The sequence below is a fragment of the Oncorhynchus nerka genome, linkage group LG12 (assembly GCF_034236695.1).
Source record: "Oncorhynchus nerka isolate Pitt River linkage group LG12, Oner_Uvic_2.0, whole genome shotgun sequence".
Lineage (NCBI taxonomy): Eukaryota > Metazoa > Chordata > Actinopteri > Salmoniformes > Salmonidae > Oncorhynchus > Oncorhynchus nerka.
In genome coordinates, this window is record NC_088407.1 from 21,461,450 (window position 1) to 21,481,739 (window position 20,290).

Genomic DNA, 20,290 nt, shown 5'->3' on the forward strand with positions numbered 1-20,290 from the left:
CTTATAACGCACATTGAAGAACAATGTCAAATTAAAATCACACTGCCAGATTATAATGTGTTTTTGGGTTTTTCTTTTGACAGATGTGAACAATTTTGCACCGTGGAAATGTCCCCCTTCATCTCCGTCAAGCATGCTGATTCTTTGTTTGACTTTTTCCTATAAATGTGCTTAAAGTAACAAATGACTCAACATCGATCCATTGCAAAACATCGCCGGAACAATCCAGTTTGGTGTACAAAGATGCTCTTTCTCCCTAAACATGTCTCCTCCAACACCAAGAGAAATGAAAGGCCTCAGAGTAAGATCATAGGTATTAGATAACAATACGAGCTAGCACTACATCAAGCTGCCTTTATACTGTAAGTCTATATATAGCTTCTTCCCTAACCACATGTAATCACACACCATTACACTGTAACTACACTTGATTGGGCCCAGATTCTCAATTAAGTCAACTTGGTTACAGCATAGTTACAAGTAAGTTCTTGATTGTGAGAATATAATATTTGATGTGACTAGGTAGCATTTGGGCAACAACGTTATTAAGTGTGAACGACAGTAGACTTGGGTGTCGACCCAGGGCGCAAAACTGTGGCCCAATTCCAATTCTGTCCCCTCCCTTTGAAATGTGCACTCGTTCACTCCGTGAGGATTTAAAACCATGGGATTGGTATTGGAGACATGGTATACTTTGAGTGTGTGTTTATGTGTAAGGCAGCATTGATGGCTTCCCTGTCCTGTGCTGTGAAGAGAGAGGGAGCAGCCATGAGGTTGTCAGTCAGTGTGAGACAATAGGGAGCAGACCAGAACTTCTTGGCTGGCTACATTTACTCAAACACCAGAGAGAGTCAGACTCCACACATCCAGGTCAGAGTGAGAGGCGACTGTATGGGAAAGAGCATCACATCCTTATCATGGAGATCGAAGAATCAGTTGTATTTTGGTGGGGGGATTTGTATCGATTACCCCCCAAAACGCATTAAAAACCATCTGGTGCAGTGGTAGACGACTCAGTTTATTTTGTGCAGCACCAGTGTTTATGACTTTCCTGTAGGGCCCCCCATGGTCAGGATAGAAGAGTTAGGGAACAGGGATGGATCAGAGCTGGAGATCCCTACATTACCAACTCACCTTCCTTCCATCCATCCATCCTTTCCTTAACTTCATTCATAAGACAGAGGTGGAGACTCTCGTCTCTGTCCCCCACCGGCAACGCACTACTCAGCTGTTCAGACCACATGCCGGACACCTCAGATGAGTGGGTGTGTGTGTATTCAATCATCTCAACAGGAGGAGGAGATTCAGAGATACGCATTGCAACCCACAGGTACAGCGGGTTGGTGTAGGGACAGCAGCTACCTCGAGGAGAGAAATAGTCCCCATACCAAAGAAGTCCTATAGGAGTCCTGAGATTACAGTGAATCTGCAGGTAGTTGGGCCCTTACTGGGCCGGTCTGTCTTATAGGACGTTTTTGATAGGGCGAGAGGGCCATAGGGAACTCGCTGTTAAAAAACCTATTCCAAATGTTATCCTCCAGAGCAAGGTCAGTTTATCGGATTTAATTAGAAATTAGTTTGACTTGAGTCATTCAACTGCAAGGAGGTGGTGAATAGTGATTAAACTCCCATACACAGCCGTGGCAAACCCAGCATCACAGTTTTAGCAAAGCAAAAAAACTCTCGCCCTACAAAGTCTCTGATGAGTTTATACTCTGTCCAGCCGTGTGACCCCACTAGGCCACCATACACGGTGTCCATTGTCATTAACTAGGTCTCTATGGTTACAGCCATAGCCAGGGGTGGGTGTGGCCAGTCGGGGGCTGCTGATCCACAGAGCCCAGCCTAGATCCAAGATGGCGGCAGGCGGCGGCGGCAGCAAGCTGTGTACGGCGGACAGGCGCAGAGGGGGATGGGTTGGGGGAGGGGCGGCGAATACGGCGGTGTAGGAGTCACTAGCGGGGGCGGGGGATCCACATGTATCAAGCCTCAAAACACCAACGACATCACACACACACACACTCTCAGACACAGAGATTCAGTGACACACTCACTCACTCTTTAAACTACACACACGGTCTCTGGCTCTCAAACATGTAGTCACAGTCAGTCACACACACACAGTCTCTCTCAGACACACATCAGCACCACAGAGAGAGACTGACAGCCCAGTCACTGTAGGTTCTGCATGGTGAGAGACAGGACAAGTCACTGGAAGTCTGGTAGAAGACATCACAGCGTGAGCAGTGACCCCCAAAAGAAGCCCCCCGGGCAATGTCAACGCAGGTGAGAGGGGAGCTACAGAGGGGGGGGGTGGGTGATGGCGGACGAGGAGGGGGAAGGGGTGTTTCGGTCAAGGCACAGTCAGAGAGGGGGACAGTGCTGTTTCATTACCTTGGTGGAGAAGATTGAGTTCCCACTTCCCATTTGCCTGCGCGACGTTTATTGTCTTCCCCCTCTCACCTCACACCTGCTGGGTGGTGTCTGGGCGGCCGGTACCTATTTCAGTTGGAATAGTAGGTCAGTATGTACGGGGCTTTGGACAGAGAGCAGAGTGACATGCACATCCAACACAGCAGAGACAGACACATGGTGTTGGTGGTGAGGTTGTTGGGTAGGAGCAGACACACAGCACCCCCCACAGTCATTCTATCTGTGTGCCTCTCCCCAAGTCTCTGATGTTTGTGTTTGTCCACCCATTGTTAAAACAAGGAGTCCTCTGCAAGCAAGTATTGCACGCCACTCTACTCAACAGTGAATCTGCAATTAAAATGGCATGAAATCGACACTAGTTTGGCACGAAGTGGAAATCAAAAAGATCAGAGGTGACGGAAGCTGTTTTCAGACATGAGTGCATGGTAACACAGTAGATGCCTTGTTGATGTACCTGCGAGGGGTTATGTCCCAGGTCTCTTTCCTCCTGAAGTATACACTTGTTCATTAGCAGAGACATGGCCTAGAACCCTCAAACTCAACTCTGGATGTCAAAGCCTGATTTAGACCTGGGACACCAGGCGGGTGCAATTAATGATCAGGTAGAATAGAACACAAGCAAGATCCGGACCTCGTAGGGTCAGAGTTGAATACACCTGGCCTAGGAGTTGGCACCATAAAAACATCCTCATTTCCTCTCGCAACAGTAAAGGGATGTGAACAAGTGCACAGTTGAGGAGAAAATATATATTATTGGCACCCAGGGTCTGTCTCACTGCGCTATAGGCCTAGAGTTTGGGTGAGGCTGGAGAGAGGAGCGCTGACCCCAGACCAGACTTACCCCATCCACGAGGCAGACTAGGGGGGGCACACACAGACGCTACTCCTCCTTGTCTCTGCCACCCTGGTCCCCAGTCATATGTGTCTGGTCATTACAACAAGGAAGGAGAGACAGGAAGGAGTAAAAAAGACGGAAAAGGAAAAACAAGAACGGGGAGAAACATCCGAAACGCAGTTTTTTCTCTTCCTCACAGTAGTCAGAAACATTCTTTATTGTTTAAATGCTGGGTATGTGTAGTATACATATTAAAAAGCATGCCTTTTTCCTTTTTGTTAAAAAAAAAATATTTTAAATAGTTCTAAAAATACGGTCAGAAACAAGGCAAGCAACAAGCATAACAAGAAAGGGTGTTTTTTTTTTCCTGATCGTCGAGATCCCACAGATGAAACTCGGTGTGTGTGTGTGTGTGTGTGTGAGACAGAGAGATTATATGCAAGATAAAATAGTAAATCACTAAAATCACAGGGAGAAGAGGAAGGACACAGCGAAGTACGGGGGTAGTGAGTCGTCTTACAGCGGGGTGCAAGGATACGTCGGGAACAGGGAGACTGAAAGATACTGCTCCATCTCTCATCATCGGTGTGAACGTTACCGCACCACATTATCCTAACCCCTTTCCCTCCATCGCAGATTAAAAAGACTGACATGTAAAGGGGGAAAAAAAGCCCTTTAAAAAGGAGATCTTCCCCTCCGCTATACGCACTTCACACAAAGCTTAGGCACAACGTTAAAGGGACATTCCCACCCAAAAACAATATGTTGGTGTTTGTTTCATTAGTCCATTGTTGACATAGTCCCAAAATGTTTTGCTTGTCAGCAATCGAGATATGTAACTTTCAAAACGCCGCATCATTTGATGCTAAATGGATCATACAGGGATGACCTGTATTTTGAAAGTGACATATCGTTGAAAATAGATTAATGAAACAAAACACCAAAATATAGTTTTTGGGTGGAGTTTTCCTTTAAACCTCATTGACACTCATGATTCTCTAGCAAGTCTAAAAAGTTAACTTACTTATAAATCCATAAAATAATTCATACTTGATCTGAGGGGTTAGAATGTACTCTTCATCGACCCGACAACCACTTACATTACAACAAAACTCAACTAAAATATGTCCTACTTTAAAAGGCCTCTCAAGATGCACTGATGCAGTAAGACTCTAGTAATACAGTACATACAAAAAACGTTGTCCCTAAAACGTGTCATTCTTCTCCAAACTATTGACCAGGGATGGGGTCAATTCCATTTGAAATTAAGCTGAATTTGATTGAAATGGACCCCCAAGCCTGCAACTGACACTGGCTGATATGGATAGAAGACAGACCATTCATATTCTAACCAGCTAACCTCAGTGCTCTCATTGTCAGAGGTAGGTATGGAGAGACTGAATGTTAAACCCTCTACTGTTCCCGTGGTGATCCCGGCATCTCATTTGGTTTACCCAGGCTAAGGTATAGACAGAGTAAATAAGGGCAGAAATGCAGCAGTGTCTTTCAGTGTTGGGGTTACAGTGTGAGGGAAGGAGGGGGTTGGAGAGGTAGAGGGTAGTTTCATATAGTACAGTGTGCCTATGTTCCTCGAATCTCCCCGGGGTGAGCTCATGATGGAACAAGGCAGCACGTGTGGGAGTGTGTGTATTACATCGTAACAACAGAAAGCCAACATCACTCTCCCACTCCCACACACACACTCGCACCACAGTCCCGACGCATACAAGACTCACAGACCCCTCCAACCCTGGAGCTACGCAACACACCACAGCGCAGACAGTACAAGAATCGGTTGTGATATTTTTGACCTCATCTCTATGTTGAAGGCATTGACTGTCTGCTACTGGCACCTGTCTACCATTGAGAGAGTCAATAGCTAAACATTGTGTGGTGGTAAGATGACAGAATGTCTACCCTTCTTTAACTGCACTGTTAGTGTGGTACCAGGACCAAGTTGGGGTTGGGTTTTTACTGTAGTCAAAGGACAACTCCTAAACTCCAAACACACAAATCCCCACCGCCACAGTACACACACATATACCCACACACACAGATACACACAGACACACACAGCTGAGAGTGAGGAGGGGTACGAGGGTGGTATACAGTGGTAGGGGGGAGGGGGGGACAGAGGAGGGGTACGAGGGAGGTGACTATCTGAAGGGGGGCTCAGGCGTGTGAAGGGAGAGTTCGGGGGCTCGGCGGAGGACGGCCTCCTTGCGGTTCGGTGGCGGCGGCAGCGGCGGCTCATACACTCTGGGCGCTGCCACCATGGCGGCGGCCACGGCGGAGGCGGGCACCACTGGCCTGAGGGCGGCGTCCAGCGCCGTGACGTGGGCCGGTTGGCCGTGGTGGTGGGCGTGGCCCGCCATGGCGTGGGCAGGGATGGCAGCCATGGCGTGGTGGTTGGGAGGCGGGTAGGCGTACTGGAGCTGTTGGAGTTGCTGGTACTGTTGGAGTTGCTGGTACTGCTGGAGTTGCTGATACTGCTGGTACTGCTGGTAGTACTCTGCATAGTACCTGGGGGAGAGAGGGAATGAGAAGGAGAGAAGGGGGAGGGAGAAGGAGAAATCGAGTGAGACGGGAAGAGCGAGAGAAAAAAGGGTAGGGAGACAGACAGACAAGAGGGTTTGGGATTATCTACTAGGGATTGTATATTACAGTCTTTTACACACAAAAATTTGAGTGGGGGTACAGAGAGCCTTTCGGGGGGCGCGGTAGGTAGGGTAGGTAGCATACTGTAGCTGCTGGAGCTGCTGGTGCTGTTGGTGCTGCTGGTGGTAGTACTCTGCATACTGTTGGTACTGCTCTCTAAGATACACACGGAGGGAGGGGGAAAGATAGAGCGATTTAGATCATCTACCAGTAGGGAATTGTAGTCTTTTAACACCAAGGCATTGACTAGTAGGAAACTGTAGTCTTTTTACACAAACAGCCTTTCAGAAAGAGCGTTTTTAGATCATCTACTAGGGAATTGTAGTCTTTGCTCACAAAGAACAGGCTTTCAGGAAATGTACATGGGGTTAAGAGTCTGATGGCATTGAAAGATAATGTCTTGAGCAATTCAGTTCCAGGAAGTATGTCCACTACCACTCCTGAAGTCTGAACATCAGACAGAGGGTCACGTAGTGAAAAGGAGGAGAGGATGTAGTGCATTGGGGAGGGTCAGAGAGGATTCAATACGGTTAAGTGCTCCTAAAAACTATTGTGGCGAACCCTAACCTCCACTGAAGTCAAAGTTTCACTTAGCCTTGCACTGACGCAAATGGAAGACTAAGTCGAAATTGGACTTAAAAGTGGACTTTCTTGACTTAAAGAAGTTTTGACTGGAAATTAGGATTCTCCTAATTACTGTAAGTGCTGGAGCTGCTGGTACTGTTGGTGGTTGTATTCAGCGTACTGTTGGCACTGCTCTCTAAGATCCACACGGAGGGAGGAAGGGAGGGAGAAAGGGAGGGGGACAGATAGAGCATTTAGATCATCTACCAGTAGGGAATTGTAGTCTTTTCACACAAACAGGCTTTCAGAAAATGTACAAGGGGTCAAGCAAGTCTTTGATGGAAATGAAGGATAATGTACTGAGCAATTCAGTTGCTATAAGTATGTCCACTACCACTCCTGAAGTCTGAACACTGAGGAAGGTTTGTAGTGAGAAGATAGTGTGTAGGGTGTAGTGCATTGGGGAGGGTAGAAGAGGCTTCAATAAAGAGATTAGGGTTAAGGGCTCCTAAAAGCATTGGGGCGAAAACTAACTTCTACTTTAGTCCAGCACTGATGATGTCAATGGGAGACTAAGTCAAAATTCTACTTAGTGGACTTTCTTAACTTGTAATTAGCTGTAAAGTTAACTAAATCGTGAAGGGTCAAAGAGGGTTGGATAAGAAGAGAAGGAAGTGGTAGTACCTAGCCATGGGGTCCTCTCCAGCCTCCGCTGCTTCCTCTGCAGCTCGCCCGGCGGGGGTGGGGAGCAGCGGCCGGCGTTGCTTAGGGGCTCTCTGGTACATGAAGGGCTTCATGACGGGATCGGGCAGCAGGGACCCCGCAGAGCGCCTCAGGGGACTCCGGTCCCGCTCTCCAGACTTTGCCGCTTGTGCCGCAGCCACTGCCGCCGCGTTCTGCTGCTCGGCCAGAACCTGCTGTCCCTGGGCAAAGTAGTGCTGAACCCTCGCCGCTTCAAAGATGGCCGCCGACGGGTCCGCCGACGCGCTCATGGCGGCACCCATCCCCAAGTGGCCGTAGGCATGCTGGGCGCCCCCATAGAGCGCCGGCGCCATGGCGTAGGCCTGGTTGACTGCCGCGGCGGCCGCAGGCATCTCTACGCCAGGTGCAGCCAGGTAGATGGCCCCCGGGTGGTGGTGGTTAGCCATGGCATGCGCGTAAACTGGCGTGGAGTAGGCGGCGGCAGCGGATGCTGCAGCGGGGCTGGCGGCAATCTGACTAAGCTGACCGTAGAGAGCAGCATGGCTGGGGTTCATGGAGCTGGCGTACACCTGCGTGGCTCCCGCCTGCGTCAACGCTGCCGCCTGATTGGCTGCCTGGACCCCATAGAGCTGATTGGCCACGTTAGCGCCGTAGACCTGCGTCGCCAGGGCACCATACACCGCCTGGTTGACGGGGTTTCCTTCCGCCCGCGTGCCGGTGGTGAGGCCCGTCAACGCCGCGTAGGTGGGGTCAAAGGTCGAGGTGTTGTAGACAGAGTTGTGGACGCTTTGCTGGACCTGGAGGGGCAGGCCGGCTGCGGCGGCGGCGGCTGCAGCTAACACAGCTGCCTGGCTCTGGTACTGTTCCAGAGAGGACTTCCCTACAGGGCACTCCCCGGCATAGTGGCCCTGCTTCCCACAGCTCACACAGGGGATCTTCCCCGTCGGGGTCTGCTTGGAGGGCTGCACCTGTATGGAGACGGACACCATTTGTTAGCGAGCTTCAGGAACTGTCTTTACTAAGAAACAACCAGATCTAGCCTACAACTCAGAGCATTATAGGCACTGTAGTGGTTCTCAAACCTCTCCTCGGGGACCCCCAGACATTTTGCAATTTTGTTGCAGTCCTAAACTAACTCACCTAGTCAAGGGCTTGATGATTAGTTGACAAGTGGAATCAGGTGTCCTAGCTGTGGAATAATTCAAATACATGGAATGGCTGGGGATCTGCGAGGAGAGGTTTGAGAACCACTGCGGTTGTACACCATGCTAAACCTTCAGGAACGCCTTCACCATCATAGAACTGGATATACAAGGCAGGGCAGTATGGGTAATGTAGTACACAAAAATAGAATCACTAGAACAGGCATCACCCCTCAGACCACAGCAATTTGGCTGCACCCTCATGGGTACACTCAAAATGGTCACCGATCCTCATTTAACAATGCCAATTGACTTGAATGGAGGAGTGGGGGGTGCCAGTCAAGGGATTCTATCTCCATGTCAGTGCATCGTGCTACAGCACCTTGGAGAGCTCCACGGAGAGCGGGCGTCCCTTGAAGGAGGTGCCGTGGAGGGCCTCGATGGCCTGAAGAGCCTCCTCCTTGTTCTCCATGTGCACGAAGGCGTAGCCTGCAGAAGAGGAGAGCCTGGCTGTCATTGAGCACAGGGACACCAGTTAGAACCACACCGGGCATGCCACACACACACATCTTACCACTCTATACACACACGTTTCTTCCTGCTCTATACAACTACACACAAACCTTACCTGATTGTCAAGTTGCACAATGAAAAAGCCCCAAACAACTTAGAAAACCTTGGATCTTTACACTTTCAACTACCCATCACCGGTATGCAGTGCAATGACATAGGTGACGGTACTCATTTTGGGTGCTGGTACCCGTCATATATGAAAGCCAATGGCCTGTTCTATAAGAGGTGCAGCACTCCAGAGGTAGAGTATTAGGTGTCTGTACTCCGTACTAGACGACACCGGCCGGCCTACTTCAACCACTTGTACGCCATAATGTACTGTAAGCTCCACGGTGAGATTCCCTCTAGGTACAGATCTAGGATCAGTTTCCCTTCCCCCAAACCTAACCATTAAAACACACACATATGCTTTATTGTGACATTCACCAGATTGGTGGAGTGAAATGTGTTGTTTTACAGGGTCAGCCAAATTAGTGTTAAGTGCCTTGCTCAAGGACACAGACTCTTCACCTTGTCGGCTTGAGTATATACGAACCAGCGACCTTTCGGTTACGGGCCCAACGGTCTGACCACTAGGCTAGCTGCCGCCCTAGTAGTGGGGGAAATGCAAACTGACCCAAGATCAACATCTAGGGTCAACTTCACCCTTCGCCATACTGAGCAATCTCTCCCTTCACCCCCATGAGTACCATTATAATAACGTTATTATTTTGGTGGGTGCTTATATTTGTCCTATTTCACACGTGTACAAGTGTGTATTACATACATGTGTGAAGTGGAAATGTGTTCATTGCATATCCCAAATCCCCCTGAGACACCCTCGTAGGGATACTCCCTTCTCGTGGAGTACCCCTCAATGAGAAGGGGCGTGGCTCACCTTTGACTTTGTCGCACTCCAGCACTTTACCAAAGGTCTGGAAGAGCTCCTGGAGGTCCTCGGTGGTGCACATGCCCGACAGGTTCCCCACAAACACCTTGGTGGAGTGGAGCGGTCTGCCCCGGGACTCCTCCACCACCAGGTTCCTCCCCCGGAACTCCCTGCCGTTCAGCTCCCTGATGGCCCGCTCCGCAGCCCCCTCACCCTGGGAGTAGATTTGATTAGAAAACAAAGTAAATGTAAAAAATAATAAGACATTCATTTAGATTAGGAGACTTTAAAGTGAGGAAAACTCAATGAGGAAATACATTTTGTACCATATCAACTCAATGTAGCCTATGTACACACAAAAACAATCACCATTTAAAAATGACAAACACACAGTTCTGTAGTGCACTCACCGCCGGGGATTTAAAAGAATAGGATCGGTTGGTGTAAACATTGGCTGGAAGGCGTTTAGATCATTGTTATATCCATGACGAAGAGTGTGCAAGTGTACACTTTAGAAGAACTGAAGAGAATTGGGACTTAGTCCTCCCTATGGGATATCTATAGCCTACCTGTAGGTGTACAAAGGCGAACTGTCGGAGAACGCTGCAACTGACCACCTGGCCGTACGCCTCAAAGATGGCCGATAGCTCCTCCTGGGTGGTGTCTAGAGCCAGGTTGCCCACGAAGAGCTTCACCGTGTTGCTCTTGTCCATAGTGGAGCTGTGGTGGGACATGCACAGATACGGGCAGACAGACAGATAGATACAGGCAGACAGGGGACACAAGGGGGAGAGAGAGAGTCAAGTGAACATACTGTAAAAGACAAAACATTCTGAACTTGCACTTGTCCACAATGCTGGAAACACCAAAAAAAAAAACAGTCCAAGAGACACCCATAAGGGAGAAAGCAAGAGCTGACAAAATGAATGACGAGACCACAGGGGAAAAGGAAGTATGTGTCAGGAAAATATTTGACAATTGACCACCATGCAGAATAACAACATGGAAGACACCATAGAGTTCTAATATGTAATTATATGGAAGACACCATAGAGTTCTAATATGTAATTATATGGAAGACATGGAGTTCTAATATGTAATTATATGGAAGACACCATAGAGTTCTAATATGTAATTATATGGAAGACACCATAGAGTTCTAATATGTAATTATATGGAAGACACCATAGAGTTCTAATATGTAATTATATGGAAGACACCATAGAGTTCTAATATGTAATTATATGGAAGACACCATAGAGTTCTAATATGTAATTATATGGAAGACATGGAGTTCTAATATGTAATTATATGGAAGACACCATAGAGTTCTAATATGTAATTATATGGAAGACACCATAGATTTCTAATATATAATTATATGGAAGACACCATAGAGTTCTAATATGTAATTATATAGAAGACACCATAGAGTTCTAATATGTAATTATATGGAAGACACCATAGAGTTCTAATATGTAATTATATGGAAGACACCATAGAGTTCTAATATGTAATTATATGGAAGACATGGAGTTCTAATATGTAATTATATGGAAGACACCATAGAGTTCTAATATGTAATTATATGGAAGACACCATAGAGTTCTAATATGTAATTATATGGAAGACACCATAGAGTTCTAATATGTAATTATATGGAAGACACCATAGAGTTCTAATATGTAATTATATGGAAGACATGGAGTTCTAATATGTAATTATATGGAAGACACCATGGAGTTCTAATATGTAATTATATGGAAGACACCATAGATTTCTAATATGTAATTATATAGAAGACACCATGGAGTTCTAATATGTAATTATATGGAAGACACCATAGATTTCTAATATGTAATTATATGGAAGACACCATAGAGTTCTAATATGTAATTATATGGAAGACACCATGGAGTTCTAATATGTAATTATATGGAAGACACCATGGAGTTCTAATATGTAATTATATGGAAGACACCATAGATTTCTAATATGTAATTATATAGAAGACACCATGGAGTTCTAATATGTAATTATATGGAAGACACCATAGATTTCTAATATGTAATTATATGGAAGACACCATAGATTTCTAATATGTAATTATATAGAAGACACCATGGAGTTCTAATATGTAATTATATAGAAGACACCATGGAGTTCTAATATGTAATTATATAGAAGACACCATGGAGTTCTAATATGTAATTATATGGAAGACACCATAGAGTTCTAATATGTAATTATATAGAAGACACCATAGATTTCTAATATGTAATTATATGGAAGACATGAAGTTCTAATATGTAATTATATGGAAGACACCATAGAGTTCTAATATGTAATTATATGGAAGACACCATATATTTCTAATATGTAATTATATGGAAGGCACCATTGACACTTGGTTATGTAGCCTTACTAGCCTATTCTATTATCATGCAACATGTTGAACTCTGACCTTACTTCTTTCAGGTCAAGAAGCACTAGGCTACCCTGCAGGTTTATCACAACAGTTTAGGGCCAGTTGCTATGCTAGCTAAAATGTACTTTTCTGTGCCAAGCACATGTATAGAATACTGGAAATGCTCTACATGGTAGCCTTTCCGCTGAGATCAGATATATTTTCAAGTTGTATTAGTCATATATACACATGGTATACGAAAAGCTTATATTTCCATCACTAAACCGACTTCAGTTGAGGCATCACTGGAGCGGGGGAAACTATTTATTTCTAAATGAGACAAAGTTAAAAAAATAAAATTAAAATAAATGCTTGAACCATTGGGCAGTGTTGCCATGTTCACGATTGAATTCCGGTAAATTGGGCTACTTTGAAAACGATGAACTGGACGACATATACAACGATATAGCACAGGGTGCCTTCATCCGTTCAAAGGCCAAATGGATTGAGAAAGGTGGAAAAAACACATCTTATTTCATTCATTTGGAGAAAAGTAGGCAGACTAGGAATAGTATTTCATCCATTTATGTAAACAACACTATATCTGATGATCTTGAAGTGATTAATAAGGAAATACACTCTTTCTAGAGTACACTGTATCAATCTCATCTTTCGGAAGGCGACTTGGATTCCTTTTTTGATTCTGTTAATAACTCTGTTAACCCTATAGTGGTGTGGGGGCTGTGCTTTGGCAAAGTGGGTGGGGTTATATCCTTCCTGTTTGGCCCTGTCCGGGGGTGTCCTCGGATGGGGCCACAGTGTCTCCTGACCCCTCCTGTCTCAGCCTCCAGTATTTATGCTGCAGTAGTTTATGTGTCGGGGGGCTAGGGTCAGTTTGTTATATCTGGAGTACTTCTCCTGTCCTATTCGGTGTTCTGTGTGAATCTAAGTGTGCGTTCTCTAATTCTCTCCTCTCTTTATTTCTCTCTCTCGGAAGACCTGAGGCCTAGGACCATGCCCCAGGACTACCTGACATGATGACTCCTTGCTGTCCCCAGTCCACCTGGCCGTGCTGCTGCTCCAGTTTCAACTGTTCTGCCTTATTATTATTCGACCATGCTGGTCATTTATGAACATTTGAACATCTTGGCCATGTTCTGTCATAATCTCCACCCGGCACAGCCAGAAGAGGACTGGCCACCCCACATATGCTCTCTCTAATTCTCTCTTTCTTTCTCTCTCTCGGAGGACCTGAGCCCTAGGACCATGCCCCAGGACTACCTGACATGATGACTCCTTGCTGTCCCCAGTCCACCTGACCGTGCTGCTGCTCCAGTTTCAACTGTTCTGCCTTATTATTATTCGACCATGCTGGTCATTTATGAACATCTTGGCCATGTTCTGTTATAATCTCCACGCGGCACAGCCAGAAGAGGACTAGCCACCCCACATAGCCTGGTTCCTCTCTAGGTTTCTTCCTAGGTTTTGGCCTTTCTAGGGAGTTTTTCCTAGCCACCGTGCTTCTACACCTGCATTGCTTGCTGTTTGGGGTTTTAGGCTGGGTTTCTGTACAGCACTTTGAGATATCAGCTGATGTACGAAGGGCTATATAAATAAATTTGATTTTGATTTGATATAGAAGAAATGTTTAAGGAACTCTGTGATTCCGATATAGGTATTACTGAGTTGGACCAAGCCATTAAACAAATTCCTATAGGTAAATCCCCTGGACCGAATGTCCTGACAGCTGAATTCTATTGAGATTTTTGGCCTGATATTAGAGAGTTATTGCTTTCTTACCTCCTTTGAGACGGGGACAAATAGTTCTAATACCCAAACCAAAGGACAATTGGAGAACAATCATGTTGTTGGTAACTGACTATAAGTTACTAGCCCATGTCTATGCCAATAGGCTTAAAAAGCCCTTGGTGATATACAGTTGAAGTCAGAAGTTTTACATACACCTTAGCCAAATACATTTAAACTCACCTTTTCAAATTCCAGACATTTAATCCTAGTAAAAATACCCTGTCTTAGGTCAGTTAGGATCACCACTTTTTTTAAGAATGTGAAATGTCAGAATAATAGTAGAGAGAATGATTTATTTCAGCTTTTATTTCTTTCATCACATTCCCAGTGTGTCAGAAGTTTACATACACTCAATTAGTATTTGGTAGCATTGCCTTTAAATTGTTTAACTTGGGTCAAATCTTTTGGGAAGCTTTCCACAAGCTTCCAACAATAAGTTGGGTGAATTTTGGCCCATTAAACCTGACATAGCTGGTGTAACTGAATCAAATTTGTAGGCCTCCTTGCTCGCACACGCTTTTTCAGTTCTTCCCACAAGTTTTCTACAGGTTTGAGGTCAGGGCTTTGTGATGGCCACTCTAATACCTTGACTTTGTTTATCTTTAACCATTTTGCCTCAACTTTGGATGTCTGCTTGGGGTCATTGTCCATTTGGAAGACCCATTTGCGACCAAGATTTAACTTTCTGACTAATGTCTTGAGATGTTGCTTCAATATATCCACCTACTTTTCTTTCCTCATGATGCCATCTATTTTGTGAAGTGCACCAGTCCCTCCTGCAGCAAAGCACCCCCACAACATGATGCTGCCACCCCCGTGCTTCACGGTTGGGATGGTGTTCTTCGGGTTGCAAGCCTCTCCCTTTTCCCTCCAAACATAACGATGGTCATTATGGCCAAACAATTCTATCAGACATTTCTCCAAAAAGTACAATCCCCAACTGCAATCCCCACAATCCCCTTTGTCCCCATGTGCAGTTGCAAAGCGTAGTCTCGCTTTTTTATGGCGGTTTTGGAGCAGTTGCTTCTTCCTTGCTGAGCGGCCTTTCTACTTATGTCGATATAGGACTCGTTTTACTGTGGAAATAGATACTTTTGTACCTGTTTCCTCCAGCATCTTCACAAGGTCCTTTGCTGTTGTTCTGGGATTAATTTGCACTTTTCGCACAAAAGTACATTCATCAGGGCCTCCCGGGTGGCGCAGTGGTTAAGGGCGCTGTACTGCAACGCCAGCTGTGCCACCAGAGACCCTGGGTTCGCACCCAGGCTCTGTCGTAACCGGCCCAGACCGGGAGGTCCGTGGGGCGACGCACAATTGGCCTAGCGAGGGTTTGGCCGGTAGGGAAATCGGGCTGGGCTGGGTGCACTAACCAAGGTTGTGTTAAGAAGCAGTGCAGCTTGGTTGGGTTGTGTATCGGAGGACGCGTGACTTTCAACCTTCGTCTCTCCCGAGCCCGTACGGGAGTTGTAGCGATGAGACAATATAGTAGCTACTAAAACAATTGGATACCACGAAATTGGGGGGTAAAAATTCAAAAATAATAATATATATTTTTGTAAAGTACGTTCATCTTGAGGAGACAAAACGCGTCTCCTTCTTGAGCGGTATGACGGCTGCGTCATTTCTACAGGCGTTTGGAAATTGCTCCCAAGGATGAACCAGACTTGTGGAGGTCTACAATTGTTTTTCTGGAGGTCTTGGCTGATTACTTTAGATTTTCCCATAATGTCAAGCAAAATAGGCACTGAGTTTGAAGGTAGGCCTTGAAATACATCCACAGGTACACCTCCAATTGACTCAAATGATGTCAATTAGCCTATCAGAAGCTTTTAAAGCCATGACATCATTTTCGGAAATGTTCCAAGCTGTTTAAAGACAGAGTCAACTTAGTGTATGTAAACTTCTGACCCACTGGAATTGTGATACAGTGAATTATAAGTTAAATAATCTATCTTGTAAACAATTGTTGGAAAAATTACTTGTGTCATGCACAAAGTAGATGTCCTAACCGACTTGCCAAAACTATAGTTTGTTAACAAGAACTTTGTGGAGTGGTGGAAAAATGATTTTTAATGACTCCAACCTAAGTGTCTGTAAACTTCCGTATTTTTAGTTAAGATACATTTCAGTCAATTTGCAGATGATACTGCCCTTTTCCTAAATTAAACTGTTGAAATGACATCTGTCTAATCCTACCTCTATGTGGTATCATATCCCTAACAGTCTGTTCAATACACTCCAACTTGAATTACAAAATAAATGTGACTTTGACCCTCCAAAATTACCTGTGAAATGGTCTAAGTTACACCAGAAAAAAAGAAAAACTGGAAAAGGATATTCAAGAACAATTTCCCCTCCATAAAACAGTGATTTGAATAATAGGAATAGGAAATCCACTTATTAAGAACACTTATATTATGAGGTTGTTTCCACTTTACCAAGTTTACAAATGAATGACTTGAACCTTTTGGATAAAAAATTAAATGATAAGTGGATACGATTGGCAGTTAATTAAGTATTTTTTGTGATTATAATTCAATATATTGCTATGGAAGTGACCAACACATGCTATGGTCAAAAGCCATGACCTTTTACTTTAATTGTCCAGTTATCCCAACATTTAAAGAAACTAATTTTAAAATATTTTCTCACATCTACCCTGTTAATTACTTATTGCACAAAATGTTACATTTTGACAAAAAAAATGCTCCTCTGATTCAGAATCTTTAGAACATGTATTTTTTTCATGCCGCCATTCTAGTAAACTATGGATTGAAATTCATGAATGGTTGTGTATATAGTCTCCAAAATGACCTTTGATGACATTAAAACGGCATTATGCTTATCCTTGTAAATTCCGATCATAACTATTTTATTAACATTACTATTCTCTTGGTCAAATATTATATTCACAAAATGTAAATAGGGTGGGAAATTTCTATTTTATTTTTATTGAACTTTTACAATTTTACAAATCCCTCAAACTTGTGAAACTTAAAAAGTAGGGAAAAAATATTAGAAGTCATGTCTCTGGATGTTTGTGAATGTCTCATTGCCTTGTCACATCTAAAAATGTCCTGATTATTATTTATTTTTATGGTCCCTTGGTGTTTTATTATTTGATTTTATTCACAGGAATGTCCCTGTATTGATGTGTAAAATTGTTATTGTTGCAATAAAAATAAAAACATTTGCGGGGAAATTTTATTGGTGCGGGTGGTAGGTTTTTTGGTCTACTTCTTAATTGCACCGCGGCTGCTGTGGCATTTCTAAAATAAAATGATATATATGTTTCACTGTGACCTGCTTACTGTGTATGTGAATGAATGGTGGAGAGGGGGAGGGCCGGAGGGGTGTGTGTGTGTTGAGGTCGCTGGTTGAAGAGAGTGCTGCAGCAGAGGCAGCTGAGTCACCGCGACAGAGTAGCACGCGCGCACGTCGTGATAACTTTTGACCAGTTGTAGGTAGGCTATTAAGAATCCTCATTATGGAGACACCCTTTTTCCCAAAAACATTTTAACGTGCTAGAACTGATACAATGGCGACCACGCATTGGAAAACGACGTAATGCGCACTAGACACTGACTCAACTCCAGCCACTTTAATAATGGGAATTGATGGGAAATTATGTAAAATATATCACTAGCCACATTAAACAATGCTACCTAATATGTTACATACCCTACATTATTCATCTCATATGCATACGTATATACTGTACTCTATATCATCTACTGCATCCTTATGTAATACATGTATCACTAGCCACTTTAACTATGCCACTTTGTTTACATACTCATCTCATATGTATATACTGTACTCGATACCATCTACTGTATCTTGCCTATGCTGCTCTGTACCATCACTCATTCATATATCTTTATGTACATATTCTTTATCCCCTTACACTGTGTATAAGACAGTAGTTTTGGAATTGTTAGGTTAGATTACTTGTTGGTTATTACTGCATTGTCGGAACTAGAAGCACAAGCATTTCGCTACACTCGCATTAACATCTGCTAACCATGTGTATGTGACAAATAAAATTAGATTTGATTTAGAGCTCTTTAGATAAATTTGCTCAGGAGGTGGCCTAAAGTAAACTGCATTCTGATGTAGACTTTTCTTATGGATAACAGTATCAAGCGAAGGGTTTAACGCATGCTCAGTTCAAGGGTCTGCAGGACTGCGCGAGTGGAAATGGTTATGTAGCTTGTGTAATGGAAAAAGTCCACAATGAAAATTCCATTAATTGTAGAAAATGATTGGTTTCATTTGCATCTATTGATCATCAAGTAGGCTATTAACTTCTATGTCATCTACCATTTAAAATCAAATTGTAAGTGTCACATGTGCCGAATAAAACAGGTGTAGACCTTAACGTGAAATGCTTACATACAAGCCCTTAACCAACAATGCAGTTCAAGAACTAGAGTTTAAAAAATACTTTAAAAAATTATATATATATATATAAATACAATAAATATATATATTGAAATGACGATATCACTGGAGTCATTGCAAATAAATTTGTGCCACTTGTGAAGCCTACCCGGAGCTGGCAACCAGATGTAATAAATTGCCTAGAATTCAGTTTGTTGTTGTGGCCTTGTGATCATGGTCACAGCTCTATTGTAAATGTATCATTCTCCACATTTAATGTCAGTTTCATTGTGGATTTTTACCTGAAATTAGATTTTGGCATATCAGGGGCTATAGGCTACCTGCATCTAGCTCAGCAAACCACGGCAAAGTTGAATTGCAATTATAACCCCTGATTTGTGTCAGTAGCCTATGAAATAACAAGTAAATCTTGCAAATAGGCCATTTATAACGGTTTGTAGTCTTAACATCTGGCACATAATAACGGCACAATTGCCAGAAAATAACATAACATTTAAAACAAGGACATTCATCCAAGTGTTTCTTGCAGAGATTTCGAGATCCTCTGTCCAACTTTCATCACTCAAACTCTCCTGTCTAATTTATCTATAGTTATGCACATGCTGCAAACTGGATTTATTTACAATTATAAACTGGCTGGTTTGAGCCCTGAATGCTGATTGGTTGAAAGCCATGGTATATCAGATGTGTGTCAGGGGAATGACAAAAACATACTTTTTACTGTTCTAAGTTGGTAACCAGTTTATAATAGCAATAAGGCACCTCCGGGGTTTTTGGTATATGGCCAATATACCACGGCTAAAAGCTATGTCCTAAGAACAGCCCTTAGCTGTGGTATATTGAGCAAATACCACACATTGCTCAATCATAGCAGCCAAAACAAGTTAAATGACGTCCATTTATGGAAAATTATCTGGAGAGTTTAATAAGGGTGATTTATCTTTTCTCTTGCGACAGTCTTAAACTGGCAAGAATTATCATTGTGATGGGAAACCGGATTTAGCTTCTTAGCCTACGCTGTTAAAAAAATACGTCGATATTCCTTCTTAATTCGCTCAATACGGTTATGGAAAAGGGGTTTTGGGTAAATGTGGCAACTCCTCCCTTGCAGCTGAAAAACATTTTTGGGCTAGTTGTCAGGCCTTGTGGGCGGGTTTTCAGAGGTCACCGGGCTACAAATTTTAGCTTCACCTGGCAACCCTGCCATTGGGAATCTCCCGATGGACGTTACAGATATGTATCAAAAACGTGGTTCGGGTTTACATGACTTTCCAATTCGCTGCTAAGACTGAGAAACAGTTGATAGACGACACATGTTTTCTTTAAAATTACCCATATGGACTGGAGAGGATGCTTAGGTTTTGGTTGGTGTGACCGAAACTGAACAAACCTCGCGGCGAAAATGTGAGACGATTTGCCTAAGTAGCTGGAAATGGGGTTTTGATGCCATTGTTGTGTTATCATTAATCCAATCTACAAAAACAGTACACGAACTGTATCGGATGAGTGGTGGACATATAACAAAACAATGTTACATTGGAAATGTTAGTCACAGCATTTTTCCGCACTGGAACGGATACATTGCACGATAGCGAAAATGTCTTCAATGGAACGACAATACGCTTTCGTGTTTCGTGTCATTGGTTCTTCCGCTGACGATTAAAACCTAATATTTATACGAATGGTTACTTATATTGTTCATCTTTAGTAAATAAATCGAATAAAAGAGGTACATAAATCTACCATCTTACTTACCTAAGCAGTGCCGTGTTTCAAAATGGTAGCGCCTGCTTCCGTTTTTTAGAAGGCTTCACCAATGGGGAAGTTGGGGGGCTGCCACACCAGAATGCTGATTCTTCACAATCGCCGTATTACATTTTCTAACAGATAGGCTA

The 20,290-nt window shown here is 43.8% G+C and overlaps 1 protein-coding gene across 5 annotated transcripts; it reads right to left on the reverse strand.

Moving 5' to 3' along the window:
• Window positions 1–1,548: 1,548 nt before the first annotated feature.
• Window positions 1,549–20,221, reverse strand: LOC115115137 (RNA-binding protein 4-like). 5 transcript variants are annotated; one of them, XR_003861327.2, is made up of 9 exons: window positions 20,151–20,221; window positions 10,345–10,495; window positions 9,785–9,989; window positions 8,717–8,844; window positions 7,175–8,160; window positions 6,624–6,686; window positions 6,011–6,082; window positions 3,275–5,791; window positions 1,549–2,499 (listed from the first exon to the last, which is right to left on the reverse strand). XR_003861327.2 is itself a non-coding variant. In XM_029643627.2 (8 exons), exons 2-8 carry the CDS (start codon window positions 10,486–10,488, stop codon window positions 5,425–5,427), a joined length of 1,944 nt encoding a protein of 647 aa, XP_029499487.1. In that variant the 5' UTR covers window positions 10,489–10,495; window positions 20,151–20,221; the 3' UTR covers window positions 1,549–5,424. The 5 variants fall into 5 exon arrangements, 3 of the variants coding, with proteins under 3 accessions (XP_029499487.1, XP_029499486.1, XP_029499488.1); XR_003861328.2 differs by having other exon boundaries at window positions 1,549–1,955; window positions 2,395–5,791; XM_029643627.2 differs by having other exon boundaries at window positions 1,549–5,791; window positions 8,717–8,823.
• Window positions 20,222–20,290: the final 69 nt, after the last annotated feature.

Coding starts and splice junctions, on each gene's coding strand:
- LOC115115137 (XM_029643626.2), bottom strand. CDS start 10,488: ATGGACAAGAGCAACACGGTGAAGCTCTTCGTGGGCAACCTGGCTCTA. Junction 9,990..10,344: donor TCGCCTTTGTACACCTACAG/GTAGGCTATAGA, acceptor ATCTACTCCCAG/GGTGAGGGGGCTGCGGAGCG. Junction 6,687..7,174: donor GGAGAGGACCCCATGGCTAG/GTACTACCACTT, acceptor TGTGGATCTTAG/AGAGCAGTGCCAACAGTACG.